Here is a 22,721-nt window from a genome sequence, read left to right as displayed (position 1 = left end):
TACTTGTCTAGACTTCAGTTGACTCAATTCAACTAATTCAAAATACTTGATCATTATATCATCTATTGTGCTTGTGTAAAGAGATGTATAAATCATTGGTATCACTGTGTTGGTATTATTTTACATACAGTGGGGAAAAAAAGTATTTAGTCAGCCACCAATTGTGCAAGTTCTCCCACTTAAAAAGATGAGAGAGGCCTGTAATTTTCATCATAGGTACACGTCAACTATGACAGACAAATTGAGGAAAAAAAATCCAGAAAATCACATTGTAGGATTTTTAATGAATTTATTTGCAAATTATGGTGGAAAATAAGTATTTGGTCACCTACAAACAAGCAAGGTTTCTGGCTCTCACAGACCTGTAACTTCTTCTTTAAGAGGCTCCTCTGTCCTCCACTCATTACCTGTATTAATGGCACCTGTTTGAACTTTTTATCAGTATAAAAGACACCTGTCCACAACCTCAAACAGTCACACTCCAAACTCCACTATGGCCAAGACCAAAGAGCTGTCAAAGGACACCAGAAACAAAATTGTAGACCTGCACCAGGCTGGGAAGACTGAATCTGCAATAGGTAAGCAGCTTGGTTTGAAGAAATCAACTGTGGGAGCAATTATTAGGAAATGGAAGACATACAAGACCACTGATAATCTCCCTCGATCTGGGGCTCCACGCAAGATCTCACCCCGTGGGGTCAAAATGATCACAAGAACGGTGAGCAAAAATCCCAGAACCACACGGGGGGGACCTAGTGAATGACCTGCAGAGAGCTGGGACCAAAGTAACAAAGCCTACCATCAGTAACACACTACGCCGCCAGGGACTCAAATTCTGCAGTGCCAGACGTGTCCCCCTGCTTAAGCCAGTACATGTCCAGGCCCGTCTGAAGTTTGCTAGAGTGCATTTGGATGATCCAGAAGAGGATTGGGAGAATGTCATATGGTCAGATGAAACCAAAATATAACTTTTTTGGTAAAAACTCAACTCGTCGTGTTTGGAGGACAAAGAATGCTGAGTTGCATCCAAAGAACACCATACCTACTGTGAAGCATGGGGGTGGAAACATCATGCTTTGGGGCTGTTTTTCTGCAAAGGGACCAGGACGACTGATCTGTGTAAAGGAAAGAATGAATGGGGCCATGTATCATGAGATTTTGAGTGAAAACCTCCTTCAGCAAGGGCATTGAAGATGAAACGTGGCTGGGTCTTTCAGCATGACAATGATCCCAAACACACCGCCCGGGCAACGAAGGAGTGGCATCATAAGAAGCATTTCAAGGTCCTGAAGTGGCCTAGCCAGTCTCCAGATCTCAACCCCATAGAAAATATTTGGAGGGAGTTGAAAGCCTGTGTTGCCCAGCGACAGCCCCAAAACATCACTGCTCTAGAGGAGATCTGCATGGAGGAATGGGCCAAAATACCAGCAACAGTGTGTGAAAACTTTGTGAAGACTTACAGAAAACGTTTGACCTGTGTCATTGCCAACAAAGGGTATATAACAAAGTATTGAGAAACTTTTTTTATTGACCAAGTACTTATTTTCCACCATCATTTGCATATAAATTCAAAAAAAATCCTACAATGTGATTTTCTGGATTTTTTTCCCTCATTTTGTCTGTCATAGTTGACGTGTACCTATGATGAAAATTACAGGCCTTTCTCATCTTTTTAAGTGGGAGAACTTGCACAATTGGTGGCTGACTAAATACTTTTTTCCCCACTGTATGGGTGGCCCCAAGAATGGAACCCACAACCCTGCCAGGGCCAGCACCATGCTCTATCAACTGAGCCGTACTCTGACTTAATGTCACATGGTATACCAGGTAATATCATGGTATCAAAACGTCATGATAGGTTACTTATGATACAAACATTTTTGAATAATGTACAGTCTCATATGATACTACCAAATGTTTTCGGCCCTACCGATCTAAAGAGCCCGCTGACGCCTGCTATAAAATGATTATAAAGTCAGTTTTATTCTTTACCCTCTAAAAGTCGAAGCCTTGGTGGCATAAATTGCATTGAATAACACATTCATAAATGGCAAAAAAAAGAAATCATAAGGAATAAGGTTTTGAAGTGTCTGTTCTATATCTACATAGGAGATATAAGAAGGTCTGGAACTTTTTTGTTTTTTGGAAACATATTTAAGGCCTTTTTTGTTGGCACAAAACTACCTCCATGCTAACATTAATTTGTATGGATTTCTCTTCAGACAAGTCCCGTGACAAGGGGAACACCATCTTGTTCGTGGGAATCCCCCCTTTCCATTGTGGGGTCATATTAGTTTGACTCAGAACCTGATGAGCAGTTTGACTCAGAACCTGCAGTATCCTCAGTCATATCTGCGGTACAGGCGGGTTTTGGGTCATTAAATATTGTGTGGATGAAGGGAGGACGGGTTGAATAATATGGAAGAGTATTAGGGCCAAGTGAAGAGAAAAAATAAATAAACATACACCTTAGACAAATACATTTTTTAATCCTAGTAAATATTCCCTGTTTTACGTTAGTTAGGATCACCACTTTATTTTAAGAATGTGAAATGTCAGAATAATAGTAGAGAGAATGATTTATTTTAGCTTTTATTTCTTTCATCACATTCCCAGTGGGTCAGAAGTTTACATACCCTCAATTAGTATTTGGTAGCATTGCCTTTAAATTGTTTAACTTGGGTCAAACATTTCGGGTAGCCTTCCACAAGCTTCCCACAATAAATTGGGTGAATTTTGGCCCATTCCTCCTGACAGAGCTGGTGTAACTGAGTCAGGTTTGTAGGCCTCCTTGCTCGCACACGCTTTTTCAGTTCTACCCACACATTTTCTATAGGATTGAGGTCAGGGCTTTGTGATGCCCACTCCAATACCTTGACTTTGTTGTCCTTAAGCCATTTTACCACAACTTTGGAAGTATGCTTGGGGTCATTGTCCATTTGGAAGACCCATTTGCGACCAAGCTTTAACTTCCTGACTGATGTCTTGAGATGTTGCTTCAATATATCCACATAATTTTCCTTCCTCATGATGCCATCTATTTTGTGAAGTGCACCAGTCCCTCCTGCAGCAAAGCACCCCCACAGCATGATGCTGCCACCCCGTGCTTCACGGTTGGGATGGTGTTCTTCGGCTTGTAAGCCTTCCCCTTTTTCCTCCAAACATAACGATGGTCATTATGGCCAAACAGTTCATTTTTGTTTCATCAGACCAGAGGACATTTCTCCAAAAAGTACAATATTTGTCCCCATGTGCAGTTGCAAACCTCAGTCTGGCTTTTTTATGGCTGTTTTGGAGCAGTGGCTTCTTCCTTGCTGAGCGGCCTTTCAGGTTATGTCGATATAGGACTTGTTTTACTGTGGATATAGATACTTTTGTACCTGTTTCCTCCAGCATCTTCACAAAGTTATTTGCTGTTGTTCTGGGATTGATTTGCACTTTTTGCACCAAAGTACGTTCTTCTCTAGGAGACTTCCTGAGCGGTATGACGGCTGTGTGGTCCCATGGTGTTTATACGTACAATTGTTGGTACAGATAAACGTGGTACCTTCAGGCATTTGGAAATTGCTCCCAAGGATGAACCAGACTTGTGGAGGTCTACAATTTTTTTTTTCTGAGGTCTTGGCTGTTTTCTTTTGATTTTCCCATGATGTCAAGCAAAGAGGCACTGAGTTTGAAGGTAGGCCTTGAAATACATCCACAGGTACACCTCCAATTGACTCAAATGATGTCAATTAGCCTATCAGAAGCTTCTAAAGCCATAACATCATTTTCCAAGCTGTTTAAAGGCACAGTCAACTTAGTGTATGTAAACTTCTGACCCACAGGAATTGTGATACAGAGAATTATAAGTGACATAATCTGTCTGTAAACAATTGTTGGAAAAACTACTTGTGTCACATACAAAGTAGATGTCCTAACCGACTTGCCAAAACAATAGTTTGTTAACAAGAAATTTGTGGAGTGGTTGAAAAACAAGTTTTAATGACTCCAACCTAAGTCAAATCAAATCAAATCAAATTTTATTGGTCACATGCGCCGAATACAACAAGTGCAGACATTACAGTGAAATGCTTACTTACAGCCCTTAACCAACAGTGCGTTTATTTTAAACAAAAAAAGTAAGAATAAAACAACAACAAAAAAAAAGTGTTGAGAAAAACAAAGAGCAGAAGTAAAATAAAGTGACAGTAGGGAGGCTATATATACAGGGGGGTAACGGTGCAGAGTCAATGTGCGGGGGCACCGGCTAGTTGAGGTAGTTGAGGTAATATGTACATGTGGGTAGAGTTAAAGTGACTATGCATAAATACTTAACAGAGTAGCAGCAGCGTAAAAAGGATGGGGTGGGGGGGCAGTGCAAATAGTCCGGGTAGCCATGATTAGCTGTTCAGGAGTCTTATGGCTTGTGGGTAGAAGCTGTTGAGAAGTCTTTTGGACCTAAGTGTATGTAAACTTCCGACTTCAACTGTATGTTCCTAGCGGCCAACATTGCAGTAATATCTAACAATACAAAACAATACACGCAAATCTAAAAAGCTAAATAATGGAATAAAAATATATAGAAATATTAGAATGAGCAATGTCAGAGTCCGGAATGTAAATATACACTACCAGTCAAAAGTTTGGACACACCTACTCAATCAAGTTTTTTTACATTGTAGAATAATAGCGAAGACATCAAAACTATGAAATAACACATATGGAATCATGTAGTAACCACAAAAGTGTTAAACAAATCAAAATATATTTTGTATTTGAGATTCTTCAAATAGCCACCCTTTGCCTTGATGACAGCTTTGCACACTCTTGGCATTCTCTCAACCAGCTTCGTGAGGTAATCAACTGGAATGCATTCAAATTAACAGGTGTGCCTGCTTAAAAGTTAATTTGTAGAATGTATTTCCTTCTTAATGTGTTTGAGCCAATCAGTTGTGTTGTGACAAGGTAGGGGGGGATAGCCCTATCTGGTAAAAAAACAAGTCCATATTATGGCAAGAACAGCTCAAATAAGCAAAAGGGAAACGACAGTACATAATTACTTTAAGACATGAAGGTCAGTAAATATGGAAAGATTTCAAGCACTATGACAAAACTGGCTCTCACAAGGACCGCCACAGAAATGGAAGACCCAGAGTTACCTCTGCTGCAGAGGATAAGTTCATTAGAGTTACCAGCCTCAGAAATTGCAGCCCAAAGAAATGCTTCACAGAGTTCAAGTAACAGACACATCTTTTACATTTTTACATTTACATCATTTAGCAGACACTCTTATCCAGAGCGACTTACAAATCTTGACATCAACTGTTCAGAGGGGACTGTGTGAATCAGGCCTTCATGGTTGAATTGCTGCAAAGAAACCACTACTAAAGGACACCAATAAGAAGAAGAGACCTGCTTGGGCCAAGAAACACAAGCAATGGACATTAGACTGGTGGAAATGTGTCCTTTTGTCTGCAGTCCAAATTTGAGATGTTTGGTTCAAACCGCTGTGTCTTTGTGAGACGCGGTGTGGGTGAACGGATGATCTCCGCATGTGTAGTTCCCACCGTAAAGCATGGAGGAGGAGGTGTTATGGTGTGGGGGTGCTTTGCTGGTGACACTGTCTGTAATTTATTTAGAATTCAAGGCACACTTAACCAGCATGGCTACCACAGCATTCTGCAGCGATACGCCATCCCATCTGGTTTGGGCTTAGTGTGACTATCATTTGTTTTTCAGTGATTCAGCCCGACAGGATGCTCTCAATGGTGCATATGTAGTTCGTGAGGGTCTTGGTGGGCAAATTTCTTCAGCCTCCTGAGGTTGAAGAGGCGCTGTTGGGCCTTCTTCCCCACACTGTTTGTGTGGATGGACCATTTCAGATTGTCAGTGATGTGTAAGCCGAGGAACTGTGGTCCAGTTGATGTGGATGGGAGCATGCTCCCTCTGCTGTCTCCTGAAGTCCACAATCAGCTCCTTAGTTTTGTTGCAGTTGAGGGAGAGGTTATTTTCCTTGCACCACTCTGCCAAGGCCACCACTCCCTCTGCTCTTGCTGCGCATCTATTCCTCCATCAGTTTTTTTAAATATAATTTAGCTGTGATGGCGAGCGGGGATGTAGACCCTGATCAGTCTTCTGTTGTTACATTTGTACAGTTGATACATTGGAGCCGTGCTCAGAGTGAGCAAAGTTGATACATTGTATCAATTCATCCTTGGTTTAACCAAAAGCACAGGCCAGTCTTAATGCCAAAATGTGGTCAGATGCCCCTCTCAAATTTTGTAACAATGCGGATGGATCCCTATCAGAGTACGTGAGCGGAGCGGAGCTGGAGCAGAGCGAGGAGCAGAGCGAGGAGTGGAGCGTGCCCAGTTTGACTGGAGCATGGAGCAAGATTCCCAAAGGTTGGAGCGTTGGCCTTCTCGCCCGCTCCAATTTCTCTCCTGTAGCGCTCCAGTAACGCTCACTTCATGAGCTCAGGGCATAACCGGCCCAGCATGCATTTGTAGTCTACTTGTGTGCTGCTATAGCCCCTTGCTTTAGCTACTGTCATGGAGTTCGCTAAATATTTTCAAAAAGAAACTGATAAAACACACAGGTGCAAAATCAAGGTGACTTACAAAGATGTAGACCAAGAGCAAGAGAGGGAGTGCGGTGATGTAGTGTCCACAAATAAATAATAATTATGAAATCTGAAAGGACGCATATCCCGAAAGCATGATGGTGTACTTACTACATGCATATTCTAAAGAAAGGAACGAGGTGGGTAGCTAATTAAGTGTGTCATTGTAGCAAAGTATTTATAAACAAAAAATCAGATCTCTTAAAAGTTTCCTTCATTTTTGTTCTGTTATCTATACAATAGGCTATAATTGATTTTGGGCCAATAGACCTGGCATATTCCAACTTTCATGGAGCTTTCCGTTTTGATTGGGTTATTTTGCCTAAAAACCTTTAGGCCTACCTATATATATATATATAAATTAAAAAGCTCTGCATCCCTGCCCAGCCAGGCAAGAGTGGCCAAAGGGTGTTCAGCATCCCCAGTGGCTCTGCAAGCATGAAGAGGATATCATCTACTGCTGGCCTGCTCTCCAGGCACCATCACATGAGCCTGAAGCCACAGACTCTGGCCACACTGGTGTTTCTAAAAATGAATTAAAAGGCACTGTAGACTAAGCCTAATAAGGCATTTTTCGTTGAATGTGTATTTAATTCTAAGTAAGTCACAGCCTACATGCGCAATTTATAGACTATAATTATTTAATACAATGAAATGTTGTTTAAATGCAGAGTGCTTATTGTCCCTGACTCCCTACCAGCCTAGTGTGTCGCACTCACAAATGCTTCACAATGTATTTATTTGTAGGCTATAGCCTTGAAATAATTGAAATAATATAGCCTAAATATTTAATTTCCATTCCTTCTTAGGCTCCCTGTCTGGCACCTGACCTATTTAGAGTGTTTATATGCTGTTTAATATGACATGTAGCCTATTTGAAATGATGAGCGCTTCTTACATTCACCTTTTCATGTTTATTAAAATACTTTTCATTCAAATCATATGGTTTGATTTCAATAATTAAAAACCAAATGGTAGGTCCAGGTAGTCACAAAAATAGATGGGCGTTTGTTCAATTGTGATTTTAATTTTAATGAATGGATAGAATTTGGAGCAGCAGTTTTTTTTTTCCTGTGAGTGCTGAGAGATTTTTTGTGGAGCCGTTGGAAAGGACGTGGAGCGCCAGAGCAGTGAGCAAGCACCGCTCCATGAGCGATGAGCGGGATATCCGACCGCTCAACTGCTTACATACTCTTCTCCCTTTAGCTCCGCATTGGCATGATTGGTTAACGGTAGGTGGGGGCGGTAGCCTACATCCTGTATAAATTCAAACTCACTTCCTTGACAACTTCTTTCAAAATAGCTCTGCTCTTCTCCTCTAAGCGCAAGAAGTATGAAAGCTCTGAAGTCGGCGGAGGCTGTAAATGCTGTACAGCCACTTCAGACGACGGATTGACCAATCAGAGCCTTTAAGTAGGATTTGCAAGTTTGCTGTCACGCAGCAGTGCCAGAGAGGAAAAAGGTTCGTGACAGGCATGCTTGTGCTTTACAGAAAATAAAACGGCTTCTCTAGCTCAACTTTTTTTTTATCTTCCTGCGCGATTTCACGTGCATCTGATATAATTTCACAAACCAGGTCGCGGGCGGTTTTAAACTAATCTCGGTCGCTAAAATTCAGCCCTGGCATTTCAGCAACACCAGCCCACAACACCCCCCCCACCCTCCTTTCAGGGTTAAATTTCAGCTGAACTTTGAGAGGACAGTTGCCTAACTACTTTAAAAAGCGTGTTTCTCTCAAAGAGCTATAAAACTAAAGTAATTAGCCGTATTAGACTGAAATAAATAAGTTCATGTTCATTAATTGCTTTTTCAAAATATTTGCTGCCACTTCACTCAATCCCGTTTTAAAATTATCCCCCTTCCTAACTACTTTACTAAAACTAACGTGAAATGTTCCCTTGGCCAAATATTCCCAGATTGTCGTAAAACAGCCATACATGTGGTCTCGTTTCTGCATCACCAAATTTTGCGCGAGGTTAAAGAGTAGGCTACATGCGCTTCAATTAGCTCGTTCCGTGCAGCGGGAGTAGGGGTGTAGTGCTGCTGGAGTTCACCTAAGCGTTGCTCACAGGAGCTCGGCTACTTCTCACAACGGTGGTAGGTGCTCGTTTAGTAAAGTTAGATCAAAGCTGAATCAATGTCTTAGAAGATCAGATAATTAGTATTCTACATTCCAATATAATAGCATAGTATAACGTTATTATTACACCAAAAACACCACCTTACTTATTTCTTATTAGATTTTAGGATGGTTAGCTGAGTAATCAAGTCCAGACGATAGTGGAGATCCATAAAGTCTGCTAGCGGCTGCCAAGACTAGTTCATTACGTGACCCCAACCAGCCCTGCTATCTGTAGCCTTAAAATGTAGGACAACAACAGCGCTGTGCTCTGAGCTGGGACACTTTACTTCACCCGCGGCACTTCGGTCAGTCAGTCGACTAGACAGCACTCAACCGACCGCACGCACGCACCTGCGACAGGTAGGCTTGAACTCAGTTTGAACATTGAGCATGTACATAATGTACTGTAAAATGTAGCCTACAGATGTTTTTATACATTTATGGTTAGTGGTGAATGCAGGGCCGGTCCTTGCCATTCTGCCGCCATAGGTAGGCTGGACAATAGAACATTGGCTAAACTGGAACACTAGCGCGAGCCCATAGCAAATTAATTGAATCGAACGTTTGCAGAGCCTATTTTGACTGGAATTATGCTTAGAGTTCCATTTCGCCTAAATGGCACCAACAAATGTATACCTTTTCATTTTACCACTACAATCTGTTCTTAGGACAAAACTGAAAAATAACAACTTGTGTAGAAAGTAAACATCCACACCTCGATGGTGTCAACTGTGCTTATGTCTGCATAACGAGGAAGTAGGAAATAAATGTCAACTTCTGACTATTTCTGGTCTAGCGATCGATGACAATGGAGTACGCTGCCCAGCCTTACATAATTAGAAAGAGGAGATTGTCGTGATTAAAATGGTGTCCTACTTGAAAATTTTTAAATATACTCATTGCAAGATATTTGGCGAAATATACCAGCATGCCTCTCCATAGGAAAACAATGGGGGGAGCTCAGCATTCCAAGGGCAAAAAGTATTTAGGGGCTAGCGTTTGACGACAACGGAGTATGATGCCCAGCTTTACATAATTCGAAAGAGGAGATTCTCATGATTAAAATGGTGCCCGACTTTTTGGCGAAATAGACAGACATACCTATATTTCCCCTATAGGAAACAATGTGACGACCTCAAAGTTACATGAGTAATTTTTTGTTGTTGTTGACGTTTTAACCACCAGCAATTGGTTCAACCTGGGCAGGTCTCATTGCCAACAATAGCAAAGCAGACATTGTGACGTAGAACAATGGGCTGGGAATAAAACATTCGGAAGGCGAGTTGGTGCCACGGTGCTCAATAGTACTAATAGGAGCTGGCAGGGTGAAAAATGCCCTAAAATAAGGCCTGTTTTTTCATGATTACTTCAAAACTACAGCAAGCAGCTGGGACATATGGTAATATTATGAAACTGGGCTCCACGGCGGATGCAATGAACTTGTTTTTATCAGTAAAAAGCTAGAATAGACCCAGTCTCAATGAGGTTGAAAATACATTAAAAATAGTTTTTTCCAGACATTGACCTTAGGTTCAATTTAGGTTCTGAATGAAAGTTGAAAATACAGTGAGGGAAAAAAGTATTTGATCCCCTGCTGATTTTGTACGTTTGCCCACTGACAAAGAAATGATCAGTCTATAATTTTAATGGTAGGTTTATTTGAACAGTGAGAGACAGAATAACAACAAAAAAATCCAGAGAAACGCATGTCAAAAATGTTATAAATTGATTTGCATTTTAATGAGGGAAATAAGTATTTGACCCCCTCTCAATCAGAAAGATTTCTGGCTCCCAGGTGTCTTTTATACAGGTAACGAGCTGAGATTAGGAGCACACTCTGAAAGGGAGTGCTCCTAATATCAGCTTGTTACCTGTATAAAAGACACCTGTCCACAGAAGCAATCAATCAATCAGATTCCAAACTCTCCACCATGGCCAAGACCAAAGAGCTCTCCAAGGATGTCAGGGACAAGATTGTAGACCTACACAAGGCTGGAATGGGCTATAAGACCATCGCCAAGCAGCTTGGTGAGAAGGTGACAACAGTTGGTGCGATTATTCGCAAATGGAAGAAACACAAAATAACTGTCAATCTCCCTCGGCCTGGGGCTCCATGCAAGATCTCACCTCGTGGAATTGCAATGATCATGAGAACAGTGAGGAATCAGCCCAGAACTACACGGGAGGATCTTGTCAATGATCTCAATGCAGCTGGGACCATAGTCACCAAGAAAACAATTGGTAACACACTACGCCGTGAAGGACTGAAATCCTGCAGCGCCCACAAGGTCCCCCTGCTCAAGAAAGCACATATACATGCCCGTCTGAAGTTTGCCAATGAACATCTGAATGATTCGGAGGAGAACTGGGTGAAAGTGTTGTGGTCAGATGAGACCAAAATCGAGCTCTTTGGCATCAACTCAACTCGCCGTGTTTGGAGGAGGAGGAATGCTGCCTATGACACCAAGAACACCATCCCCACCGTCAAACATGGAGGTGGAAACATTATGCTTTGGGGGTGTTAAGGGGACAGGACAACTTCACTGCATCAAAGGGACGATGGACGGGGCCATGTACCGTCAAATCTTGGGTGAGAACCTCCTTCCCACAGCCAGGGCATTGAAAGTGGGTTGTGGATGGGTATTCCAGCATGACAATGACCCAAAACACACGGCCAAGGCAACAAAGGAGTGGCTCAATAAGAAGCACATTAAGGTCCTGGAGTGGCCTAGCCAGTCTCCAGACCTTAATCCCATAGAAATCTGTGGAGGGAGCTGAAGGTTCGAGTTGCCAAACGTCAGCCTCGAAACCTTAAGATCTGAAAGAGGAGTGGGACAAAATCCCTCCTGAGATGTGTGCAAACCTGGTGGCCAACTACAAGAAACGTCTGACCTCTGTGATTGCCAACAAGGGTTTTGCCACCAAGTACTAAGTCATGTTTTGCAGAGGGGTCAAATACTTATTTCCCTCATTAAAATGCAAATCAATTTATAACGTTTTTGACGTGTTTTTCTGGATTTTTTTGTTGTTATTCTGTCTCTCACTGTTCAAATAAACCTACCATTAAAATTATAGATTGATCATTTCTTTGTCAGTGGGAAAACGTACAAAATCAGCAGGGGATCAAATACTTTTTTCCCTCACTGTAAGTAATTTATAGACGTCTATGTTTGGTCCAAATCAAGGCTGTTCCAGACCGGACAAAATCTGAACCAAACATAGAAGTCTATGATTAGTTCAGATTTGGTCCGAACCGGACCAAAAATCAATGTCTGTGGATGTGGAAATCAAGGCCGGTTCGGAACTGCTCCAAAAAAATAAGTCCAAAAGGCGTCAAAGTCGGTCCGTGCTTACTGAGGTGTAGCCTACAGTGTTGTCTGAAATTAAATTTTATGAATGCCCATCTATGTGGTAAGCCTATCATTTGTAAAACACCAAAAAACGACGTCCGGACAGGACCAAAAAAAGGCGTCCAAAAGACGTCGGGTCGTGCTTACTGGGGTGTAGCCTACCATGTCCGCCCACAATGGAATTTTATGAATGCCCATCCATGTGGTAGGCCCATCGTTTGTAAAACAGGCCATTGCGTTGGCTTTATTAGTCCTGATTCTTGTGACTAATCAATTAGGCTATTTAAGCTCTGAATATCAGCTACCCAACTTTATCAGGAGTTATCGTGAGCCTATTTGCAATGTGTTTACACAGTGGGAAATGCAGAAGTATTTTCTTTTTCGCTATGATCAGCTTGTCAAAAATTTATGGATACAAACTTGAAACCACTGATCATGACAATGGGGTGAAACTCCTGGACAACAGTTGTAATTATCCATTCCATATTTTCCATTTTGCTTTGACCTGTCCTGTTTTTAGGATATGTTGTTTGTTGACATGACAGCACTTTATTTTTTTGATTGAGCGCCATTTAGGTTAGACCATTTGATCGTAGAAACCTGCATGATGTAAAGAGTGTCATTACATGATCATACATTTTATCTCCAGCCTGTAAGCTACAGAAAAGACCACATACTCTTTCTACCATATCCTATATCTTCTCCATGATTTATGTTAGATACTTTTTTTGACGGAACGTTGGTGGAGCGCTGCAGAGATGCGTCTCTCCAACAGCACCCTGGAGAGGCGCGCTGGGAATGGACAAGCAAAATATTTTGCGCCTTTGTCAAAGTGTGCACTATTTATCAAAGGGTGGCATCAGCGCTCACCTAAAAAAGCCATTTGCGACTGGTTGAGAGAAATTGTCATTGTTTTTGGGCAGAATTAAGTGAGGTTTTATGTGTTGTTGTTGGAGGTGCGTCTTGGTGAGTTTAACTCAGAAAATGCCGCCCTCGTCAACCTTCCGCCATAGGTGGCCGCCTAATCCTGCCTAATGAGTGGGCTGAATACTTTACATAAGTATTCAGACCCTTTGCTATGAGACTCGAAATTGAGCTCAGGTGCATCCTGTTTCCATTGAACCTCCTTATTGTTTCTACAATTTGATTGGAGTCCACCTGTGGTAAATTCAATTGATTGGACATGATTTGGAAAGGCACACACCTGTCTATATAAGGTCCAAGTTGACAGCGCATGTCAGAGCAAAAACCAAGCCATGAGGTCGAAGGAATTGTCCGTGACAGGATTGTGTCGAGGAAAGGGTACCAGAAAATGTTGGCAGCATTGAAGGTCACCAAGAACACTGTGGCCTCCATCATTCTTAAATGGAAGAAGTTTGGAACCACCAAGACTCTTCCTAGAGCAGACCACCCCACCAAACTGAGTAATCGTGGAAGAAGGGCCTTGGTCAGGGAGGTGACCAAGAAACCGATGGTCACTCTGACAGAGTTCCACAGTTCCTCTGTGGAGATGGGAGAACATTCCAGAAGGACAACCATCTCTGTAGCACTCCACCAATCAGGCCTTTACAGTAGAGGGGTCAGACGGAAGTCACTCCTCAGTAAAAGGCACATGACAGCTCGCTTGGAGTTTGCCAAAAGGCACCTAAAGGATTCTCTGGTCTGATGAAACCAAGATTGAACTCTTTGGCCTGAATACCAAGCGTCACGTCTGGAGGAAACCTGGCAACATTCCTACGGTGAAGCATGGTAGTGGCAGCATCATGCTGTGGTGATGTTTTTCAGTGGCAAGGACTGGGAGACGTAGTCAGGATCAAGGGAAAGATGTACGGAGCAAAGTACAGAGAGATCCTTCCAACAGGACAATGACCCTAAGCACACAGCCAAGACAATGCAGGAGTGGCTTCGGGACAAGTCTTTAAATGTCCTTGAGTGGCCGAGGCAGAGCCCGGACTTGAACCCGATCGAACATCTCTGGAGAGACCTGAAAACAGCTGTGCAGCGACACTCCCCATCCAACCTGACAGAGCTTGAGAGGATCTGCAGAGAAGAATGGAAGGAACTCCTCAAATACAGGTGTGCCAAGCTTGTAGCGTCATACCCAATAAGACTCGAGGCTTTAATCACTGCCAAAGGTGCTTCAACAAAGTACTGAATAAAGGGTCTGAATACTTATGTAAATATGATATTAACGGGGGGGTTTTAATATACATTTTCAAACATTTCTAAAAACCTGTTTTTGCTTTTTCATTATGGGGTATTGTGTGTAGATTGATGAGGGAAAAAACAATTTAATCAATTTTAGAATAAGGCTGTAACGTAACAAAATGTGGAAAAGGTCAAGGGGTCTTTCCAAATGCATTGTATTTATGCATGTTTTATGCTGCATTTTTTATAGTTTGTAAGCACCCCATTTGCAATATGTGCATGTATTTACACAATGGTATAATCTGAGAATATAAGGCCTATAATAATTCCAAAGCCCTAATTAGAGGGTAATGCACTTGACTGTAAACATAGATATCAGCCTTCAAATGGGTTTCTAACTTTCCACACCTCTACTGTAGCAAATTACTATCTACTCTTCAGGACATATGGCTGATCCACTGTATTTATTCAGTAGGGCTAAAGGTTAAACATTTCTTAAGACCGAGGAAGGAATATTTCAAAACATTCATACATTCTTGGCAAGTGACTGTGTGTGGGGGAGATTAGAGTTGGTTTGAATAATGACCTAAGCCATCCTGCACACATTTGTGGACATGGGAATGGCAAAATAATATTTGCCATGTAAAGGTGTCCACTGATATGAACTCTCCAAAACACCAAATGTCCTTTGTTGTGTGTGCGTTGGGTTTCAAACCAGAACTACCAGTTTCTCAGGGTCAGGCTGGCATAGGGGGACCAGCAGTAGAGTCACACACTGACGGGGGTGCTATCAAATCATTATGTTCCTATTGTGTCCTCTTTGTAATGACAGGTCTGTGAAGCACTGATGTAGGCTCCCCGGTGGGAAAGGAATGGACCAAGGCCATGGCGAATTGTAATCCAGTGAGTGTTTCTGTCTGTACAGTCGTGGTCAAAAGTTGAGAATGACACAAATACTAATTTTCACAAAGTCTGCTGCCTCAGTTTTGATGATGGCAATTTGCATATACTCTAGAATGTTATGAAGAGTGATACGATGAATTGCAATTAATTGCAAAGTCCCTCTTTGCCATGAAAATGAATTTAATCCCCAAAAAACATTTCCACTGCATTTCAGCCCAGCCACAAAAGGACCAGCTGACATCATGTCAGTGATTCTCTCGTTAACACAGGTGAGAGTGTTGACGAGGACAAGGCTGGAGATCACTCTGTCATGCTGATTGAGTTAGAATAACAGACTGGAAGCTTTAAAAGGAGGGTGGTGCTTGAAATCATTGTTCTTCCTCTGTTAACCATGGTTACCTGCAAGGAAACATGTGCAGTCATCATTGCTTTGCACAAAAAGGGCTTCGCAGGCAAGGATATTGCTGCTAGTAAGATTGCACCTAAATCAACAATTTTTCGGATCATCAAGAACTTCAAGGAGAGAGGTTCAACTGTTGTGAAGAAGGCTTCAGGGCGCCCAAGAAAGTCCAGCAAGCGCCAGGACCGTCTCCTAAAGTTGATTCAGCTGCAGGATCGGGGCACCACCAGTGCAGAGCTTGCTCAGGAATGGCAGCAGGCAGGTGTGAGTGCATCTGCACGCACATTGAGGCAAAGACTTTTGGAGGATGGCCTGGTGTCAAGAAGGGCAGCGAGGAAGCCACTTCTCTCCAGGAAAAACATCAGGGACAGACTGATATTCTGCAAAAGGTACAGGGATTGGACTGCTGAGGACTGGGGTAAAGTCATTTTCTCTGATGAATCCCCTTTCCGATTGTTTGGGGCATCCGGAAAACACCTTGTCCGGAGAAGACAAGGTGAGCGCTACCATCAGTCCTGTGTCATGCCAACAGTAAAGCATCCTGAGACCATTCATGTGTGGGGTTGCTTCTCAGCCAAGGGAGTGGGCTCACTCACAATTTTGCCTAAGAACACAGCCATAAATAAAGAATGGTACCAACACATCCTCCGAGAGCAACTTCTCCCAACCATCCAAGAACAGTTTGGTGAGGAACAATGCCTTTTCCAGCATGATGGAGCACCTTGCCATAAGGCAAAAGTGATAACTAAGTGGCTCGGGGAACAAAACATCGACATTTTGGGTCCATGGCCAGGAAACACCCCAGACCTTAATCCCATTGAGAACTTGTGGTCGATCCTCGAGGCAGATGGACAAACAAAAACCCACAAATTCTGACAAACTCCAAGCATTGATTATGCAAGAACTGGCTGCCATCAGTCAGGATGTGGCCCAGAGGTTAATTGACAGCATGCCAGGGCGGATTGCAGAGGTCTTGAAAAAGAAGGCTCAACACTGCAAATATTGACTCTTTGCATAAACTTAATGTAATTGTCAATAAAAGCCTTTGACACTTATGGAATGCATGTAATTATACTTCAGTATACCATAGTAACATCTGACCAAAATATCTCATAACACTGAAGCAGCGAACTTTGTGAAGACCAATACTTTTGTCATTCTCAAAACGTTTGACCACGACTGTAGTATGCTATGCTACAGTCAATAAAGGATTTAATCCTATTTTTGGTACTGGTTTTTTACACTGCTTTGCTCTATCATTTATCGTTTTTTCTATTTGTCTTCTAGCTTAGATCACCGTCCTCCACCCTCAGTGAGGTCAACCTGGGACCCTCAGCAAACCCACAGTATGTACAGTATTAAGAGTCATGGATTTCAATGATTCATAATGCCACGTAGAACTGACATCTGGTAACCCTTTACCAATAGAATTGTGATCCTGATGCATTAATTGACAAAACTATTTTCACCTCGATATGATGCCATACATCAATTGCAACCACTAACATACATTGCTGTACTTTGCTTTTGAGACTTGGGGCTCTTTTCAATCCGCGTCGTGGAAAGGAAGCTTTATAGCGTGATTGAAATTTAAAGGCAATGTTCCTGCTTTAGTGGAGACTGTATTCACGATAAACACTGCATATGTCGGCTCAATCTGAAATGACCTTTACATTTCTATCGTGGAATCTGTAATGCTTCAGCTTTACAGATTGAATAGAGCCCTTGATCGAAAATGTTATTTCATGCATCATACCAGAGTCATGTTGCGAGACGGTTGTTCTGCCATAACCTGTTATGATAAGTGTAATGTCAATCTGTATGACACAGATATCTGTATCATCATTCCTGTCTTGTTTCAGTGCCAAGCCCACTGACTTTGACTTCTTGGCTGTTATTGGAAAAGGGACCTTTGGGAAGGTAAGACAGACTACACTGCTGCCTGCCTGATAAAAGGCTGCATGCCTTCATCAATGATTAACTCAGTCTATGCAGGACTGTTAAGGTTACCTTGATGAAAAGGCAAAAACAAAACAATGAATGAGGATAAAGAGTTTTTGACAAATTGTACTCAGGATAAGCAGCCATTTTGAATTCTTCCAGTTCATTTGCAGTCCTTTGTCATTGTGTCTATGACTACTTCATTTCTATATTTTGTGTGGCTGTTAATCAAATATGTTATTTGTGTGTACTCATTCCCCTTCTAGATTGATTTAAGATATGTTTATGATAAGAGTGTCATATTAGTAGGTGAAGTGTTGAGTAAACAACCAGAGATTTATTGGCAACCACCCTACATCCAGGTCCTGCTCGCCAAGCTCAAAGCTGACAACAAATTCTATGCAGTCAAAGTTTTACAGAAGAAAGTCATCCTGAAGAAAAATGAGGTTGGTCTATAAACGTTTAGTTTAGTTATTCATTATCACAACAAACTCACATAAGAATTCTTTATTTTCTGTGATAAAGGTCCATTAAATTACACTAATAAAACCCTTTATGTCAGTATATATTCAACATGTGTATGAATTTCACTGTGTAGCAGAACTGGTTTAGCCTAAATCTGTTGTGTGTTTCTAAGAAAGATAACATCCTAATCTAATCTGAAGTGTGTTCTGTCCTTTGTACTCTGACAGACTGATTATACAGCCCCAAGTCTCTATTGTGTGTTTCTTACAAACTGTACATCCCTATAATCAAAACGGTTTTATTCCCTTAGTTTTGTATCACTTGATAGTTATAAGCAAATTAATCTTGGACTTTCTGAGCTACCTACAGACACACGTTATAGCTGTCTGACAGACCTAGTCAGATGAGTGTAGGCGGCTGTACTTGTGACATAAAGCAGCATAAATAACACTGAGGACCTTGTAGGAAAGAGGTGTCTCGCTCTCTCTCCCCACTCTTTCTGTATATTGTCTCTTGTCTCGCGCTTGGGGTTGATGCAGTGGTGGTGACAGGGGCCTGTATTCTGCTGTGTCCTACCCTCTGCCTCGTGTCCGCTGGTTCAATGCTGCTTTGTGTCCTCTAGCAAAAGAACATCATGGCAGAGAGGAACGTGCTGCTGAAGAGCTTGAAGCACCCTTTCCTGGTGGGCCTCCACTACTCCTTCCAGACCGCAGAGAAGCTCTACTTTGTCCTGGACTATGTCAATGGGGGAGAGGTACCAAGCTAACGGCCCTGGGTTTCCCGAAAGGTTTCATATGACTGTTTGGTTATGAAAATGCTAAAAGGAATGGACTGTAGCAATGTTCCTAATAAGTCATCCTTTATTTGTATTAAAGCTGCCAAGCTATTGCCAGCACAGAAGCAGCAGAGCAGTGTGTCATAGCCCCAAGCCCTGGGCTTAGTCACACTGTACTCCCATTTAATCATCGGCTCAGTCCAAAGTCTCTCTGTATCACAGTATTATGAGGAGTTAATAATGTAGTGCTAGTAATATGACATGCTTTGTCAGAGCCCAGGAGACTGACAGTTAAAACAACAAGACAGAACTGTTTTCTCTCTCCCTCCATCTCTAACCTCTTTCTCTCCCTCTCAATCCATCTCTCTCTGTCTTGTAGATCTTCTTCCACCTGCAGAGGGATCGGTGCTTCTTGGAGCCAAGGGCTCGGTTCTATGCTGCTGAGGTTGCCAGTGCCATCGGCTACCTTCATTCCCTCAACATCGTTTACAGGTCAGACAGTTTGCACAAACACATTCACGTAGAAACAACACGTTATTATATACAGTATTGAGGTTCAGTGAAATCAGATATCTTTGTTTGTTTGTTCTTATGTAGAGATCTGAAGCCAGAGAATATTCTCTTAGACTCTCAGGTAAGTGTTGACTCATAAAGGGGTGTAAATGTAATTGGATTGTTTTCAATATCTCAACTCACTTCCTTCTCATCTTAGAGAAGATGGTTCAAGATTTCGCAATACGGTATCATATGCAGTCTGTAAGTTCCTGTAAGATTGGGATGGTGCTTAAAACGTGTATGTGTTCCAGGGCCATGTGGTGCTTACAGACTTTGGGCTGTGTAAAGAGGGAGTGGAGCCAGAGACCACCACGTCCACTTTCTGTGGAACCCCTGAGGTGAGGGATAGCCTGAGATTGTGTCTGTGATCAATGATATGTTAATGATAACATATGTCTAATATTCACTTATAGCTCTATATATCCATCTGCGTATTTATCTCTCTCTCTCTCTGTAGTATTTGGCCCCTGAGATTCTGCGTAAGGAGCCCTATGACCGCACGGTGGACTGGTGGTGTCTGGGAGCTGTGCTCTATGAGATGATCTATAGTCTTGTACGTTTTTGAATCTTAGCCACCCAAGGCTTTTACTAGCGACATATAGTTCAATGTACTAAAGATGAACAATGGGTAAAGAGGAACAATGAAGATGCTCATCCACATAATATTTGAATGTGTCTATTTTAAAAGGATAAAGCTAAGAACATAAACAACTTCATAGTTAAGAACACTATATCAACATGGAAGAAAATGAAACGTATTCTACAAGAACCAATATCACTCCCTAAAAACACAACCCTATGGAACAATCCTTGGATAGTTTTTTAAGAATTCACCGATAAATTGGTCCACATGGAAAACTAAAGGCATAGAGATCGTAAATGACTAATAGGAAATACATTTATTTCCATGACAGGATTAAAAAGCAATTTTGGATTGACCAATGTAGATATTTTCAAATATGCAACGTAAAAGTTTTATATCATTACATTTTGATTAGGAATCAGAGCAATCTTGAGGGAATCCTATTTGAGTCAGAAAAGGATATTCATATGATAGGTAAGCTATACAAAACCTTGCAGAGAGCCTATCCAACAGTCTCTTAGAACTAAATATAAACTATTGAAACCGAGACTTAAAAATAACTGATATTGGCACAAGATGGAGGGAATGTTGGAACATAACTAATGAAATTACAGTTAACGAAAATGTACGCTTAATCCAGTATAAACTAATGTATAAAATGTATTATACAAGAGACAAAATTCACAAATTCTACAGCACAACGGCAAAGTCATGTCTTAATTGTAAAACTAACAAAGACTCAATAATCCATGCCTTCTGGGAATGTTATAAAGTCCAAAAGTTATGGGCGAAGTTAGAAAGTTGTCTGTCAGAAGTATTACAATGTAAATTTACTTTTATTCCGTCTGTCTGCATATTTGAAGACATGGCATATGAGGGTGCAGTGAGATACCCGATGGGTTGGACGATACTTTTCTCGTCAATCATCTTGAAAAAACGTATACTTAACTGGAAATCAACACAATGGAAAGGTCAAATGCTTTATTATCTAAATGTTGAAAGTGTGTGGATGAAGGAGAGAAACAAAATGGTGCAGTTGGAGACCATGTGGCGGAGAGTGATGCGGGCGCTGGAGATAGGGGTGTGAGCTTGTATGTTTTGTATTGTCCAAAAACATCATACTAAAATAAAATAGTTTTTGAATCTTATATAGCTACTGTACTTAGCGCAATCTAAGGCCAACCCAAATATTGTTTACATGTGCAGCAAATGTCCAAGACAATTATGTTACCAACTTCAGGAAATGTTTCTGGAGTAGCTGGTTGCTACAGTACTGTGTGTCTCTTCTCCGTTCTATTCCGTTTCTAGCCTCCTTTTTACAGCCGGGACATGTCTGAGATGCATGATGGCGTCCTGCACAAGCCTCTGCCGCTGCCCCCAGGGAAGTCAGACGCTGTCTGTAGTCTGCTCCAGAGCCTCCTGCAGAAGGACCAGCACTGCAGGCTGGGAGCCATCGACGACTTTGTGAGTGGCTGACTAGACCCTCTCCATGGACCATGAGTTGCATCTGAAATGGCACCCGAAGCCCAATATAGTGCAGTACTTCTGTACCATTTCGGAAGCACTCCATGTCTTTGCCAGTTACTGTGTTTCACTAATGTTCATTCAGTTATACATTGCTTATATCTTGTATTCTTGTTTTACTTTACAGTTAGAAATCAAGAACCATGTGTTCTTCTCCCCGATTAACTGGGATGACCTGTACCACAAGCGAATCACTCCTCCATACTACCCCAATGTGGTGAGTTGTTGGAGTGGATGGTCGGGGGGGCGGGGGGAACAGATTTCCTACATTTGCTGGGGATTTTACTTTTTTAAACCAAAAACTAACCCCCCCCTCCCCACTTTGGGGGGCCAAAATAAATTGCCTGTTGCTGACCCCTAGCTTATAACATGCCGGTTGTTTCTTACCATGTTCTCTAACCTTAACGTCTCTTTCTCTAAAACTTTCTCTCACTACCTTTCTTTCCTCGTTTTCACCTTCACTCTGTCCCTCTCTTTACTCTATCACTTCCCTCCATTCCCTAACATGTCCCCTCTCTCCTCCAGAAAGGGCCAGCGGACATGCAGCACATAGACCCAGAGTTCACCAGAGAGATGGTGTCTAACTCGGTGGGCCGCACCCCTGAGCTCAACGCCAGCACCAGCAGCTCCAACGCCTTCAATGGCTTCTCCTACGTCTGTGGTGAAGAAGACCGCTTCCTCTAAGACAGGGAGGGAGGTCCCTCACAGCACCACCACTGCCTGAGCTCGAGGTAGAAGATACCCCTAACCACATCTAGGATTTAATTCCTCAACCCCAAATCCTAACCTTAACCTCTTAAGTCAGGAGGAGAAAAATATATTTGGCCCTTGATTCATCAGTTAGTGGCAACCTCTATCAACTTCATTGGCCACAGCCATAGAAATGGAGCACATGAACAGAATGCATTTTTGTGTAGGCTATGGACGGGGCTGCCACGTCTGTTTATCTAGACATTAGAACAGGCAGACGCAGCAGGCACAAATGATATGTGTGAAACTAGTCGAAACCATATTTCTGCTCTTTTAAGTGCTGTTTTTAATACAAACACGGTGGACTTTCCAAACATTTGTTATTTTGAATTAAAAGTGATGATTGTCAAACAATACATTTTTGTACATTATTGATTTGAAAACATGCTGTTTCTGTTATCACTGACTTTTTGTAGATTAGAGGCTTGACTCTATTGTTGCGTCTAGGCATGCTTAAAGGATAGCTCACCCAAATTACAAAATTACCTATTGGTTCCCTGTCAGCAGTCTATGGACAAGGTTTGACGGCAATTCTAGATGATTCGAACATGCGTGGAAAATGTGCATATCAGTACCATGACTTGAATTGGATTTGTGCCAC

General features: G+C 42.0%; 1 protein-coding gene across 2 annotated transcripts; it reads left to right on the top strand.

The window, feature by feature from the left end:
• The first annotated feature begins 7,890 nt into the window (after positions 1–7,890).
• On the top strand, positions 7,891–22,476 carry LOC121538129 (serine/threonine-protein kinase Sgk2). Of its 2 annotated transcripts, none has more exons than XM_041845917.2 (13): positions 7,891–8,066; positions 15,057–15,127; positions 16,815–16,873; positions 17,390–17,447; positions 17,831–17,914; positions 18,556–18,687; positions 19,088–19,200; positions 19,306–19,342; positions 19,515–19,601; positions 19,721–19,816; positions 21,155–21,310; positions 21,498–21,587; positions 21,896–22,476. In XM_041845917.2, exons 2-13 carry the CDS (start codon positions 15,110–15,112, stop codon positions 22,052–22,054), a joined length of 1,089 nt encoding a protein of 362 aa, XP_041701851.1. In that variant the 5' UTR covers positions 7,891–8,066; positions 15,057–15,109; the 3' UTR covers positions 22,055–22,476. The 2 variants fall into 2 exon arrangements, with proteins under 2 accessions (XP_041701851.1, XP_041701852.1); XM_041845918.1 differs by lacking the exon at positions 7,891–8,066 and adding an exon at positions 8,981–9,086.
• Positions 22,477–22,721: the final 245 nt, after the last annotated feature.

The sequence above is a fragment of the Coregonus clupeaformis genome, chromosome 24, assembly GCF_020615455.1.
Source record: "Coregonus clupeaformis isolate EN_2021a chromosome 24, ASM2061545v1, whole genome shotgun sequence".
NCBI lineage: Eukaryota > Metazoa > Chordata > Actinopteri > Salmoniformes > Salmonidae > Coregonus > Coregonus clupeaformis.
Note: the sequence above shows the minus strand (reverse complement) of the source record. Positions and strands in the feature narration are given on the sequence as shown.

Bases quoted from the DNA above. Each gene is read 5' to 3' on its own strand.
- LOC121538129 (XM_041845917.2), top strand. The intron at 18,688-19,087 runs GTACCAAGCTAA...TCTGTCTTGTAG, and splicing joins ACTATGTCAATGGGGGAGAG to ATCTTCTTCCACCTGCAGAG. The intron at 19,602-19,720 runs GTGAGGGATAGC...CTCTCTCTGTAG, and splicing joins CTTTCTGTGGAACCCCTGAG to TATTTGGCCCCTGAGATTCT.